This window comes from Chiloscyllium plagiosum, chromosome 33 (assembly GCF_004010195.1).
Source record: "Chiloscyllium plagiosum isolate BGI_BamShark_2017 chromosome 33, ASM401019v2, whole genome shotgun sequence".
Lineage (NCBI taxonomy): Eukaryota > Metazoa > Chordata > Chondrichthyes > Orectolobiformes > Hemiscylliidae > Chiloscyllium > Chiloscyllium plagiosum.
This window is the reverse complement of record NC_057742.1, coordinates 15,179,425-15,194,694: the sequence shown is the minus strand read 5'-3', so window position 1 is coordinate 15,194,694 and position 15,270 is coordinate 15,179,425. Positions and strand designations below refer to the sequence as shown.

Here is a 15,270-nt window from a genome sequence, read left to right as displayed (position 1 = left end):
AAATTGTGATGGAAAAGGATAGACCAGATCTAAAAGTTGAAGTTCTAAATTGGAGGAAGGCCAATTTTGACAGTATTAGGCAAGAACTTTCAAAAGTTGATTGGGGGCAGATGTTTGCAGGTAAAGGGATGACTGAAAAATGGGAAGCCTTCAGAAATGAGATAACGAGAGTCCAGAGACAGTATATTCCTGTTCGGGTGAAAGGAAAGGCTGGTAGGTGTAGGGGATGCTAGATGATTAGAGAAATTGAGGTTTTAGTTAAGAAAAAGAAGGAAGCATATGTTAGGTATAGACAGCAGAGATTAAGGGAATCCTTAGAAGTGTATAATGGCAGTATGAGTATACGTAAGAGGGAAATCAGTAGGGCAAAAAGGGACGTGAGATAGCTTCGGCAAATAGAGTTAAGGAGAATCCAAAGGGATTTTATAAATATATTAAGAACAAAAGGGTCACTCAGGACAGAATATGGCCCCTCAAAGATCAGCAAGACAGCCAATGTGTGGAGCCACAGGAGATGGGGGAGATACTAAACAAGAATTTCCCATCAGTGTTTACTGTGGCAAAGTACATGGAAGATATAGAATGTGGGGAAATTGATGGTTACATCTTGCAAAATGTGTTTATTACAGAGGAGGTGATGCTGGATGTCTTAAAACACACAAAAGTGGATAAATCCCCAGGACCTGATCAGGTGTACCCTAGAACTCTGTGGGAAGCTAGAGAAGTGATTGCTGGGCCTCTTGCTGAGATATTTGTATCATCAATGCCAGAAGACTGGGGGTTGGCTAACGTGGTGCTACTATTTAAGAAAGGTGATAAGGAAAAGCCAGGGAATTATAGACCGGTGAGCCTGACATTGGTGGTGGGCAAGTTGTTGGAGGGTATCTTGAGGGTCTTGATTTACATGTATTTGGAAAGGCAAGGACTGATCCGGGATAATCAGCATGGCTTTGTGCGTGGGAAATCATGTCTCATGAACTTGATTAAGATTTTTGAAGACATAAATAAGATGATTGACAAGGGCAGTACAGTGGATGTGATCCATATGATCTTCAGTAAGGTATTCAACAAGGTTCCTCATGGTAGACTAGATAGCAAGGTTGGCTTTCATGGAATATAGGGAGAACTAGACATTTGGATACAGAGCTTGCTTGAGAGTGGAAAACAGAGGGTGGTGGTGGAGAGTTGCTTTTGAGGCGAGAGGCCTGTGATCAATGGACTGCCACAAGGATCGATGCTGGATCCACTGTTTTTCGTCATTTATATGGATGATTTGGATGTGAACGTAGCAGGTAAGGTTAGTAAGTTTGGAGATCACACCAAAATTGGAGGTGTAGTGGACAGCGAAGATGGTTACCTCATTTTACAATAGGATCTTGATCAGATGGGCCAATGAGCTGAGGAGTAGCAGATGGAGTTTAATTTAGATAAATATGAGGTGCTGCATTTTGGAAAGTCAAATCAGGGCAGGACTTATACACTTAATGGTAAAGTCCGGGGGAGTGTTGCTGAACAAAGAGACTTTGGAGTACAGGTTCACAGCTCCTTAAAAATGTAATCGCAGGTTGATAGGAAGAAGGCATTTGGTATGCTTTCCTTTATTGGTCAGAGTTGGGAGGTCATGTTGGGGCAGTACAGGACATTGGTTAGGCCACTTTTGGAATATTGTGTGCAATTCTGGTCTCCTTCCTATCAGAAGGATGTTGTGAAACATGAAAAGGTCAGATTTACAAGGATGCTGCCAGAGTTGAAAGATTTGAGCTATAGGGAGAGGCTGAATAGGCTGGGCTGTTTTCCCTGGAGCGTCAGAGACTGAGGAATGACCTTATAGAAATTTATAAAATGATGAGGGGCATGGATAGGATAAATAGACAAGGTCATTTCCCTGGGTTGGGGATATCCAGAACTAGAGGGTATAAGTTTAGGGTGAAAGGCAAAAAAATTAAAAGTGACCTAAAGGGCAACTTTTTCATGCTAAGGGGGTGCGTAGAGTATGGAATGAGCTGCCAGAGGAAGTGTGGAGGCTGGTACAATTACAATGTTTAAAGGCATCTGGATGGGTATATGAATAGGAAGGTTTTAGAGGGATATGGGCAAATGCTGGCAAATGGGACTAGATTAGGTTAGGATATTTGGTCGGCACGGACAAGTTAGACTGAAGGATCTGTTTCTGTACCATACATCTCTATGATTCTCTTATTCTATATCATCAAAGCAATAATTTTCTGGAATTGGATTGTCATCTCTTTTATCAAACATATGTTTTTAATGCTTTAGCCTATCAGTTTATCCAGGGTTTTATGAGGTTTGTCCACGTGGTATCTACTTACATTTGGCTCCACTTTGCTGAACAGTTCGATGTTATTGTAGAGTTCCGTGTTATCTGCTGATTTGCAACTGTTGAAATTATAATGTAGAAAATGTGTTCAAAGTTATAACGTTTCATATTATCTTATTTAAATGTATGGATGATTGCCTGTATTTACAACCTATGCATTGTATTTTCCATAAATAAAGCTGCCTTTAATAGTTTACTCATCATCGGCCATGCAAAACTGGCAGGAGTTCATTCAAGTCATTGACAGGTCTTGGGTTTGATCTGTAACAGGCTTCACCTCAGTAATCAAAGCAAGCTAATTCAATTCAATAAAGCTAATTCAAAAACCAGCACAATTATTTGGATCTCATCCTCTTTGCCCCGCACCAGAGTATTTGTAAATTTAAGATTATCTTATCAGTGTCCTTATATTCTCCCTCTCTGCTCTACATTTGGTCAATAAACAGGGTGAAAGCAGGACAAAGTAACTAGTTCAAATTTCTCCATCTGTGAGCAACACCACTCATCTCCTTTTCACAATGGCATGACTGAAATTGAGAATCCACTGAACTGAGAATTCGTTTTCCTATTCCATGACACAGAACATTGGAATTCCACAACACTATGCCATCTGGCTGCAGTTAAAATATTTAGTCCTAATCAGCATTCACATTCAAGCTTTCTGATAGGTAGAGTTTCTGGCAATATCTATGAGTTAAAATAAACAGACTTTTAGGCAGACAGATGTCAGAACAGCTCCAAAACTGTGTACTATCAACCGTGGAGTTTTACACCCTGCTCAATGACAACTTTAGCAATGGAAAGGGATAGATACATACCACAGGGCAAGAGTTATAGCTGGGGGAAAGGAAATTATGATAGGATTAGGTGAGATTTGGGATCCATAGGATGGAGAAGGAAACTGCAGGAAATGTGGAGCTTGTTCAAGGACCAGCTACTGCGTGTCCTTGATAAGTATGTACCTGTCTGGCAGGGAGGAAGTGGTCGAGCGAGGGAGCCATGATTTACTAAAGAAGTTGAATCTCTTGTCAAGAGGACAAAGAAGGCTTATGTAAAGATAAGATGTGAAGGCTCAGTTAGGGTGCTTGAGAGTTATAGGTTAGCCAGGAAAGACCTAAAGAGAGAGTTCAGAAGAGCCAGGAGAGGTCATAAGAAGCCTTTGGCAGATAGAGTTAAGAAAAACCCTAAAGCTTTCTATAGGTATGTCAGGAATAAAAGAATGACTAGGGTGAGATTAGAACCAGTCAAGGACAATAGTGGGACATTGTGCGTGGAGTCTGAAGAGGAAGGAGAGGTGCTAAATTAATATTTTTCGTCAGTATTCACACTGGAAAAAGACAATGTTGTTGGAGAGATACTGAGATACAGGTTATTAAACTAGATGGGATTGAGGTTCATAAGGAGGGGGTGTTAGCAATTTTGGAAAGTGTGAAAGTAGATAAGTCCCCTGGGCAGAGTTTATCCTAAGATTCTCTGGGAAGCTAGGGAAGAGTTTGCAGAGCCTTTGGCTTTGATATTTATGTTGTCATTGTCTACAGAAATAGAGCTAGAAGACTGGAGGATAGCAAATGTTGTCCCTTCGTTCAAGAAGGAGAGAGGCGACAACCCAGTGAGCCTTACTTCTGCTGTGGGTAAAGTTTTGGAAAGGATTATAAGAAATAGGACTTGTGATCATCTAGAAAGAAATAATCTGATTAGGGATAGTCAACACAGAAAGGTAGGTTGTGCCTCACAAACCTTATTGAATTCTTTGAGAAGGTGACCAAACAGGTCGGTGAGGGTAAAGCAGTTGATGTGGTGTATATAAGATTTCAGTAAGGCGTTTGAAAAGGTTCTCCACGGTAGGCTATTGCAGAAAATACGGAGCATGGGAACGGGGGTGACTTAGCAGTTTGGATCAGAGATTGGCTAGCTGAAAGAAGACAGAGGGTGGTGGTTGATGGAAAATGTTCATCCTGGAGTTCAGTTACTGTACTGCAAGGATCTGTTTTAGGGCCACTGCTGTTTGTCATTTTTATAAATGACCTGGATGAGGGCATAGAAGGATGGATTTGTAAATTTGCGGCTGACACTAAAGTTGGTGGATTTGTTGACAGTGCAGAAGGATGTTGCAGGTTAAAGAGAGACATAGATAAGCTGCAGAACTAGGCTGAGAAGTGGCAAAAGGAGTTTAATGCAGAAAAGTGTGAGGTGATTCACTTTGGAAGGAGTAACAGGAATACAGAGTGCTGGTCTAATGGTAAGATTCTTGGTAGTGTAGATGAACAGAAAGATCTCGGTGTCCATGTGCATAGATCCCTGAACATTGCCACCCAGGTTGATAGGATTGTTAAGAAGGCATACGGTATGTTAGCTTTTATTGGTAAAAGGATTGAGTTTCAGAGCCATGAGGTCATGTTGCAGCTGTACAAAACTCTGGTGTGGCCGCATTTGGAATATTGTCTATAGTTCTGGTCGCCATGTTATAGGAAGGATGTGGAAGCATTGGAAAGGATGCAGAAGAGATTTACCAGGATGTTGCCTGGTATGTAGGGAAGGTTTTATGAAGAAAGTCTGAGGGACTTGAGGCTGTTTTCATTAGAGAGAAGAAGATTGAGAGGTGACTTAATAGAGGCATACAAGATGATCAGTGTATTAGGTAGGTGGACAGTGAGAGACTTTTTCCTTCAATGGTGATGAGGGACATAGCTTTAAATTGAGGGGTGATAGATATAGGACAGATGTCAGAGGTAGGTTCTTTACTCAGAGAGTAGTAAGGGTGTGGAATGCCCTGCCCGCAACAGTAGTTGACTTGCCAACATTAAGGGCATTTAAATAAGCTTTGGATAAACTTATGGATGATCATGGAATAGTGTAGGTTAGATGGGGTTTAGATTGGTTTCCTAGGTTGGCGCAACATTGGAGGTTGAAGGGGCCTGTACTATGATGTATCATTCTATGTTCTAACAGTCACATTAGCCCAAGAAGTCATTTGATGATGATTAGTATCGTCTAAGTATCATTTTAGAGCTACGTCTTCAGCAATGCACAATGTGAGTTTGAACCTGCTTTTAAATATACATGTTCCAGTAATCAATGCAACAAAATAAATAATTCACAGTAAACACAATAGATTCTTACCTGAAGATCAGTCTGTATTTTTCAATTTTAACATCAACATCCTTGCTATCTTCTACACAGAACTCAACAAACACATAATTTTTGCGGTCATACCATTGTGTCTTTGCTGGCTGTCTGATTAAATAAAAGTTAATCAAAGAACAGTTAGTCATTCTTTAATCAGCTTACCATCACCTATCTCCAGGTTATTTAGGGATAAGCAATAAATGCTGACCTAGCTGTTGGCATCTACATACTATGAAATAAAGAAAAGTTCTTAAGGCCTTAGCTTTTAAAAATTAAACTGTAAAGAGGAGAGCATTTATTTTAATTCTTTAAGCCTTGGATGGTGACTTCACAGGAGTGAAATTAAGATAATTAGGTATTGAATCTTTTATTTTAAATAGGCATTAATGCTTGACATATGAAATTTGATAAGGTAACTTCTTATTCCTACAAATTCATGAGTGTGCTACAAGTCCATGCATGAATCCAATATGCTCCATCTGTTGGCAACTGCCATTGTTCCCTGCAATCTAAAGACAGGATGCCCATCTAGAAATAACCAAGCAAAATCTTCTAAATTTTGTTGTGGAGTCAAGAAGACCATGAAATAGACAGGCAGGAGGCTGGAAGAACACAGCATCAGCAGGTGAGGAAGTCAATGTTTTGGGTGTAACCCTTCTTCAGGACTGGGGGTAGGGGTAGGGAGAGCTGCAAAAACAGGCGGTGGCGGGGCAGGGTGGTGAAGTGGGGATAGGTGACGACAGGTAGAGGGTATTGATGGGATAAATAGACAAAGTCTTTTCCCTGGGGTGGAGGAGTCCAGAACTAGAAGGCGTAAGTTTAGGGTGAAAGGGGAAAGATATAAAAGAGACTAAGGGTCAACTTTTTCACTCAGAGGGTGGTATGTGTTTGGGATAAGCTGCCAGAGGAAGTGGTGGAGGCTAGTACAATGGTTGGTCATTGGGAGGAATGAATCTGGTTGGTGGCAGGGAGGAGTGGAAGGGAGGGGAAAGGACTGGGAAGAGAGTCGGGGGATGGGAAGGGAGGTTGTTTGAAATTGGAGAACTAAATGTTGAGTCCTCCAGGCTGTATGCTGCCCAGGCAGAAGATGAGCTGTTGTTCCTCCAATTTCAGGTTTGGTTCGTTGTGGCAATGGAGGCCAAGGTTAGTAGGGCTGGTGTCGTGGTAGTCATGATGTTGTGGCAGTGAGAAAGGATTCACTGAATGCATGTCTGAGGGAGGCAGAGAACATCTTCAAAGTGGGCATCCTTGGAAGAGACTTCGCAGTGGAACAAACTTGGTTAGAGACAAAAAAAACTGCAGATGCTGGAGATCTTCAGCTCGCCAGTATTTCATTGATCCAGCTGTATAGTAAATACAAACCTGATTGAGGTTTTTGAAGAAGTAACAAAGAGGATTGATGAAGGCTTCAATAAGGCGTTCGACAAGGTTCCCCATGGGAGACTGGTGAGCAAGGTTAGATCTCATGGAATACAGGGAGAACTCGCCATTTGGATACAGGACAGAGGGTGGTGGTGGATGGTTGTTTTTCAGACTGGAGGCTTGTGACCAGTAGAGTGCCATAAGGAATGGTGCTGGGTCCACTATATTTCATCATTTATATAAATGATTTGGATGTGAGCATAGGAGGTATAGTTAGTAAGTTTGCAGATGACATCAAAATTGGAGGTGTCATGGACAGTGCAGAGGGTTACCTCAGATTACAACAGGATCTGGACCAGATGGGCCAATGGGCTGAGAAGTGGCAGGTGGAGTTTAGTTTAGATAAATGTGTGCATTTTGGGAAAGCAAATCTTAGCAGGACTTATACACTTAATGGTAAGATCCTAGGGAGTGTTGCTGAACAAAGAGACCTTGGAGTGCAAGTTCATAGTTCCTTGAAAGTGGAGTCACAGGTAGATAGGATAGTGAAGAAGACGTTTGGTATGCTTGCATCAGTCAAAATATTGAGTACAGGAGTTGCGAGGTCATGTTGCAGCTGTACAGGACATTGGTTAGGCCACTGTTGGAATATTGCATGCAATGCTGATTTCCTTCCTAACAGAAAGATGTTGTGAAACTTGAAAGGGTTCAGAAAAGATTTACAAGGATGTTGCCAGGGTTGGAGGATTTGAGCTATAGGGAGAGATTGAATAGACTAGGGCTGTTTTCCCTGGAGCGTCGGAGGCTGAGGGGTGGCCTTATAGGGGTTTATAAAATCATGAGGGGCATGGATCGGATAATAGACAAAGTCTCTTCCCTGGGGTGGGGGCAGTCCAGAATCAGAGGGCATAGGTTTAGGGTGAGAGGGGAAAGATATAAAAGAGACCTAAGAGGCAACGTTTTCACGCAGAGGGTGGTGCGTGTACAGAATGAGCTGACAGAGGAAGTGGTGGAAGCTAGTACAATGCAAAATTTAAAAGGCATGTGATGGGTATATGAATAGGAAGGGTTTGGAGGGATATGGGCCAGCTGCTGGCAGGTGGGACTAGATTGGGTTGGGAGATCTGGTCGGCATGGACAGGTTGGACCGAAGGGTCTGTTTCCATGCTGTACATCTCTATAACTCTATGCAATTGGTTATAAAAACATTTTTTCACTATTCCTTAAATGGGAAAAAAACCGAACAAGTGATAACAATATGCATCTCTTAATGTTGAAAAACATGCCAAGACACTTCACAGATGCAAAATTGTAAAGACAGTTGCTGAGACAAAACATTGGATATTAGAAAGATAGGCAAACATCTGATCAAACAGATACATAAGTTTTAAGGAGTGTTTCAAATGAGCATATGAAGCTGGAGATGTTCCCAAGGAAAACATTCCAGACCTAGACAACTGATCTGTGTCAGATTCTGTGGTAAAGGCAGGAGTCATTGCCAAAGATGCTAAAGCCTGTGGAATGAGCAGCTGTGAGGTCAGTAATAATAGTAATACTCGTAATAACAACCTTTTGTAGCTCTTAAATCTTCTTTGACTCACTTGTTGCTCTGTCTCTGGTCTTTTATGCATCATCTTAACCCCACTACTCTTTGTTTTATTTGGCACCCAGTCCAAACCTCTCCCTGGTATTGCCTGAGGCTGAATCAGACTGTCCAAAATTTTGGTCTTACATTTGACCCCAAGTTAATTTTCCTATCACAATCTACACCATCAATATCATTACCCATTTCCAGTTCTGCAACACCACTCAACTGGCACCTTATCTGAGCTCAGTTGCTACTACTCCCTCATCTATACATTTGTCACAGCCTAATGTAAGGGACAAACCACTTAGGTTCGAGATGAGGAGAAATTTCTTTACCCAGGGTATGTTGAGCCCTTGTAGCTTGCTACCATAGAGAGGGTTTAGGCCATCTTCTTCATTTATTGTGAGGGGCTTGGTTTGGTCCATAACAAATATTATACCACCTACAAATATATGATCATTTAAAAACTCTAGTGCCATGTCTAAACTTGAATCAAGTCCCACCTAATAATCTACTCTTTGCATTCTAATTTACATTATGAAATCTCAAGCATTGCTTGAAATCTGAAGCATGGCTTTAATGGTTGAGCTACTACTTAAGGACATCACTCAAGCATCCCCATGGGAAACCCAGATAACTACACTTAGTCGTAAATTATTCATGTCAATTAATGGTCAATAAATTACTTTTAAATTTGAAGGTACAGGTCAATGACTGGTTTCCCTGCGATATAAAGTTAAACCGATGTGCATTTCCCTCCTGTATTTTTGTTCTTCATTCAGAGATGTGGGTGTCACTAGGCAGGTCAGCATTTTTCACTCATCCCTTATTACCCTTGAAAAGATGGTGGAAGTTACTTGCTTGAACTGCTGCATTCTTTTAGGATGTAAGTACACCCACAATGTTGTCAGGAAGGGATTTCCAGAATTTTGAACCAATAATGTTGAAGGAATGATGATATAGTTCCAAGTAAGGATAGTGTGTAGCCAGGAGGGGAACTTGCAGGCAATGGTGTTACTGTATATCTGCTGCGTATGTCCTTTTAAGTGGGGAAGTCATAGGTTTGGGAGATGCTCTTAAAGGAAACTTGATAAATTATTGCAGTCAATTTTTCAGAAATACACACTGTTGTCATTGTGCAGAGGTGGTGGAGGGAATGAATGAAGGTGAAGGAAAGGATGCCTATCAAATAGGCTGATTGGTCCTGGATAGTGTAGAGCTTCTCGAGTGTTATTGCAGTTACACTCAGCCATGCAAACAGAGAGTATTCCATTATACTCCTGACTTGTGCCTTAAAGTGAGGATGTGAATTACTCAGCACAGAAATGCCGGCCTCTGAGAAGCCAACAAAGTGGAATAAAAACGTCATACTGCATTTTTATCATCGTATTGTAAAGTTACATCTACAAGGAATCACATACTAATTACTCTCAACACTTTTCTTTAAAATGGAAACAAACTTGCCAATTTATCCAAATGTTCTGATATGGGTTGTGTTCACGGATCTGTGCCAAATAAAATCACAATTAAAATCCAGAGTAAGGGAGAACTCATTTTTATAAGTCCATTGATAGGATGGTGATGGTATAATGGTGATGTCACTGAACTAGTAATATGGAAAGATTAGAGTTGTGCTGGATAAAAAATGATTCCTGAAGAAGGGCTCCTGCCCGAAATGTCAATTTTCCTGCTCCTCGGATGCTGCCTGATCTGCTGTGCTTTTCCAGCAACACGCTAATCTTGACTTTGATCTCCAGCATCTGCACTCCTTACTTTTGTCTAGTAATATGGAAACCAAAGGTCTTAAGACATTGGTTCCAATCTCACCAAGGGAGCTGGTGGAATTTAAATTCAACAAAATCTGAAACTGAAAGCTAATTTCTGTAATGGTAATCAGGATTTAACATTGATTATCTTAAAGACATGTCTGGACCTTCAGGGAAGGAAATTTTCTGGTTTGGCCTACATGTAATTCCAGACCCACAGCAAATATGGTTAGCACTTAACTGACTTCTAAAATATCTCACTGTCCTCATTTCAAAGGCAGTTCTGGTTGGGCAACAAATGTTGGCTTTTCCAATTATGCCCATCAAAGAATAAAAAAGAACTTAGAAGTCAAATAAAGTCCACTTAAGTGGTACTTTTGTTTGCTTTACGTGGAATTTCATTCCTTGTTATGATAAATATTATTCACTCAAACTTAGGGCATTTATACATAAAGTGGGCTGAATTTGAGCTTTAGGATACCCAAGATAATGCAGATTTCTGGGGTTTAATCAGCTAAAACATTGCAATGCATTGATTTACTGGTTAGGAATAGGAATGTGCAGATATCTGAAGCTGAATCAGAAGAACTCCAACCCCCCCAAAATAAGTCAATCCCTTTATTTTCATTTATCTTTCTGTCCCTGAACCAATTTCCACATGTGTATTGCTGCTTTGATCTGATATACTTCAGTTTTGTTAACAAGTTTCTTACTTCTTCAAACATCTTTTGAAAGTTCATTTAAAAATATCAAGCAGACAAACCACTACCTTCTCCATTACTTAATCAAATAATTCAAACAAATTAATCAAATAATGGCTTTCATTTATTACTGGTTCAGCCTCAACTGGAATGTTGTGCCCAATTCAGGGCACGACACTTTAGGAAAAATGTGAAAGCATTAGAAAGGGAGTAGAAAAGATTTACAAGAGGAACTTGGATTATTATCCCTATTGTTATTACTACAAAGTTCTTGAAACTTTTTGCAATTTGCTGAGACTTTTGCTCTGCTACCTACTCATAATTTGCTTGTGCAATTGTGTGCACCCAGCAAAATCATAATTCCTCTATTGTTCCTTATTCTTATAAAATCAATTTAGGGTATCTGGTCGGCATGGATGAGTTGGATTGAAGGATCTGTTTCTGTGTTGAACATCCAAATCAGTTCTATTTTTTAATCCTCACATACATCATCATTCTCTGGTTCTGCCACAGTATTTTCCATCTATAATGCTACTGTCCTCTCTGCTTTGTCCTTCCCTCTCTTTCCTAAATAAATTATATCCAGGAATATCAAGTGCCTATTCCTCCCCTTGTTGAAGCCAGGTCTTGCTACTATGTCATCAGCCCAGCTGGCTACTTGGACCTGCATGTCAATAACCAAGTTTGCCTTGTTCCTTGCGTTTACAAACTTCAAACCCATCTAGTCTGTCCTGCGTCTACCCCCATTTGACCCCTCCAAAAGAACAATTTCATCTAGGAATCAAATTACTGATATAAAAGCAAAATACTTTGGATACTGGAAATCGAAAATAAACAACATTGTTGGAAAAACTCAGCAGTAGAGTTGATGTTGCAGATCCAATAACTGGTCATCAGTAGCTGCCCAACCTGCTCAGCTTTTTCAGCAGTTTTCTATTTGGGGTACTTTACATTGAATTATTGAAAGTGTCACAAGGACCTCCTTGCTTTCAATCTTGAATTGCCAAGCATCACCTCAAAACCATCAATCTTCACAGAAAAAATTATTGGATTTGCTGTATACAACCCAGAAGGAAAATAAATTCAAACATTAAGTGTTCACCCCCTCTCTCGTTGTCCAGCACCTTCCAAATGACTATATGGACAACTGCTGGCATCATTGTGAAGGTCACATTCAGAATTCAAGAGATTGCCATTAAGAATCCAAATCCCAACAAATTAATTTCAACAGCACTTACAGGGGATGAATTGACAACCATTTCTGGTGAACAAAGATTCACTTGCTTTTCAAGGTTCATGTACGTCTAAAATAACTTTTGTTCCAAATCAGTAACAGTAAATTTTGGGTCTAGCATTTTACACATCATTACAGTTTACATACCTGTTGTCAGTTTCTGCTGATTCAGACATAGTCACCTCAACAAATTTCTACCAAAAGTACTAAAGAAAGAGAGGAAAGAAATAGTGTAACACTTCAGTGGCAAGTTGAACTGTGGGGAAAGTTTGCAGAATGTGACTGCTTCCAGTGTGTGAGGGAGAAGCAGATGCAGCTATTTTTAGCTGATCCCTCCCTTCAGCCGTGTTTCCCTTTTAAACTGAGAGCTCTCCCGATGGTTCTCCTGCCCCTCCTCCAGCTTCTGCTCTCCAACTCGCTGTTTCCAGTTGCCAGTCGACTTTAGTGTTGGAAAATACCAGAACGACCACAGCTGATTGTTTATTTAGTTGGTTCAATAGCTACGAAGCATGTTATACTGGTGATGATACAGTTGGAACAATCAGGAGATAGGCAGTCAAAAAAACTGTAGCGTAGTTTTTAGCAAATCTATTTTTGTCTATGGAACAGTGTCTTATGCTAGAATCATATAATGAAGTAAAATGCTATTTTGCATTGACTAGTAATTTACAGAGATGTGACCTTAGGATTCATCCCATGTATACATGCTGTGGACACATTTTTGTGGATAATCAGTGACACTGATTTTCATGGCTAAATTTTCTGAGATGGAATTCAAAGACTTGTGCTTCTCTGACTGTTCTTATCTGGCCTCAGCTCTCTAGGCCCTAAAAAATGGAATGTTCCAAAAAGGTTTCACCGCTATCCCCCTTTAAGACGCCTCTTGAATAACATTTTGACTAAGTAGCATCACCTCTCCCACTATCCTAAAGGAGCTTAATGTCATTTTTTAGAGACAAAATAAAACTACAGATGCTAGAATCCAAGATAGACAAGCAGCAGCGTGGAAGAACACAGCAAGGCAGACAGCAACAGGAGGTGGAGAAGTCAATGTTTCAGGTATAACCCTTCTTCAGGACTGAGGTTAAAGGGGGTGGGGGAGCAGAGTGGTGAGGTAGGGATAGGTGAACACAAGTAGGTTGATGGGAGGTTGATGGCTATAAGAGTCGTGAGAGGAATGGGAGGGGCTGGGAAGGGAGGTTATTATAAATTGGAGAACTCAATGTTGAGTCCTCTGGGCTGTAGGCTGCCCTGGCAGATGAGGTTTGTTCCTCCAATTTGCAGTCTTATTCGTTGTGGCAATGGAGGTGGCCAAGGATGGTCATGTCAGAAAGGGAGTGGGAAGGGGATTTAAAATGGGTGGTGACTGGGAGATCACATCAGCCCCTGCAGGCCCACCTGAGACACTCAGTGAAATGTTCCTATAGTTTAGATTTGGCCTATCCAATGTAGAGAAGACCACATTGGCAGCACCGGATACAGTAAACTAGGTTGGAGAAGAGGCAGATGAACCTCTGTCTCAACTGGAAGGACTGTGTGGGGCATGATGTGCTGGCAGGTTTTGCATTTTTCCAGTTGCAGGGGAAGGTACCAAGGGGTTGGTGGGGAGATTGGCGCAAACCAAGAATTGGCAAAGAGAACAATCCGTGCGGAAGGCAGAGGGGAGTGGGGAGGGAGAGATGTTCTTGGTGGTGGGGTCTAGTTGGAGTTGATAACCCAGGAGTTTGAGGGGGGAACTTGTGGGGAGAGTAGCACGAACCATGGAATATTCCTATTTTATTGCATCAGAACTGCTGTATAAATGTAATCTGTTGTTTCTGTGGTGTATGCACTGTTTTTACAAAATACAGCAGGCAATTGTCAGGAATCTAGCATCAAAATAACAGTTATCAGTACATGGTACCAGAGAAATTGCACCAGTGGTACCTCCACTACATCCTCTCGATTAATTTGAAGGACAATCAAATATGTTATTGTCACTGTTTAAGATAGCTCTGTAAGCAATCAGACATAACATTTGCTTAATCAGTTTAATGAACTTCATCCAGACGGCCAAAAATCATCTTCCTTGCCAGGTTTTGTTTCCCCAATTCACAAATTCTAAACAATGACTAAGAAACATTGAAACTCTTCTTGCAGTGTGCAGCATTGACCTTAATGGCAAAGACTAGTGGGAATTTGCTACCAATCATTAAAAAGGATGACAAATTATCCATCAAGCTACATCACTCTTTGAGACCAAGTGCTTTAATGAAGAGACAAAATGGAAGCAGAGCAAGAAATAAATAAAAGTAAACCAATGTTCCAGATCCCACTCACTGCCTTTTGGGATGACCTACTCCACGTGCCTGAAGATGTTACAACTCAGCCTGTTTAGTCACAACAGAAATCCACAATCTTGAGTAGACATCATCATGGGATTGAGGGTCAACTTCAAAGTAACTATGGGCAGTATAGTGGCTTAGTGGTTAGCACTGCTGCCTCACAGCACCAGGGACCCGGATTTGATTCCTGACTCGGACGATTGTCTGTGTGGAGTTTGTACATTCTCTCCATGTCTGCATGGGTCTCCTCTGGGTACTCTGGTTTCCTCCCACAATCCAAAGGATGTGGAGGCCAGGTGAATTGGCATGTGCTAAGTACATTAGTCAGGGGTAAATATAAGGTAGGGAATGGGTCTGGGTGGGTTACTCTCCAGAGGGTCGGTGTGGACTTGTTGGGCCAAAAATCCTGTTTCCATACTGTAGGGAATCTAATCTAACAGTTTTGATCTGCTGCACTGAAGAGTTTGGTTGGGGGCTGGGGGGGGGGGGGGGGGTGGAGGGGGAATACAATTTCTGGGAAGTAGTTTTTTTTTAATTCTCCAATTCAGATGCATTATTGCACACCAATGGACCAAGTGGGACTTGAACCCAGGCCTCCTGGCTCAGAGATAGGGACACTATCACTCCATTTATACACTTAATTAGTAAATATAAGTATTCCTTCAGTCCCAGCAACATCCTGTCCAAAGATAAGACTACTGTTTATACTTCTAATTTGCTACCTGAAACTTGGAGCAGAGAGCACTCTGTGTGCTGAGAAAGTTTTATACACTGATAGCTTATACACCCAGATCCAGCAAAGGAGAGCAATATTGAGATCTTTAATTCTGT

General features: G+C 41.1%; 1 protein-coding gene across 1 annotated transcript in view; it reads right to left on the bottom strand.

Moving 5' to 3' along the window:
- Window positions 1-12,435, bottom strand: part of ptges3l (prostaglandin E synthase 3 like) — a 22,349-nt gene extending 9,914 nt beyond the window's left edge. Inside the window, exons 1-3 of the mRNA XM_043675012.1 lie at window positions 12,263-12,435; window positions 5,459-5,572; window positions 2,331-2,397 (exon numbers count right to left, since the gene is read on the bottom strand). Of these exons, the coding sequence (XP_043530947.1) occupies window positions 2,331-2,397; window positions 5,459-5,572; window positions 12,263-12,291 (210 nt within the window). The 5' untranslated portion in view covers window positions 12,292-12,435. The remainder of the gene's footprint in view (window positions 1-2,330; window positions 2,398-5,458; window positions 5,573-12,262) is intronic.
- Window positions 12,436-15,270: the final 2,835 nt, after the last annotated feature.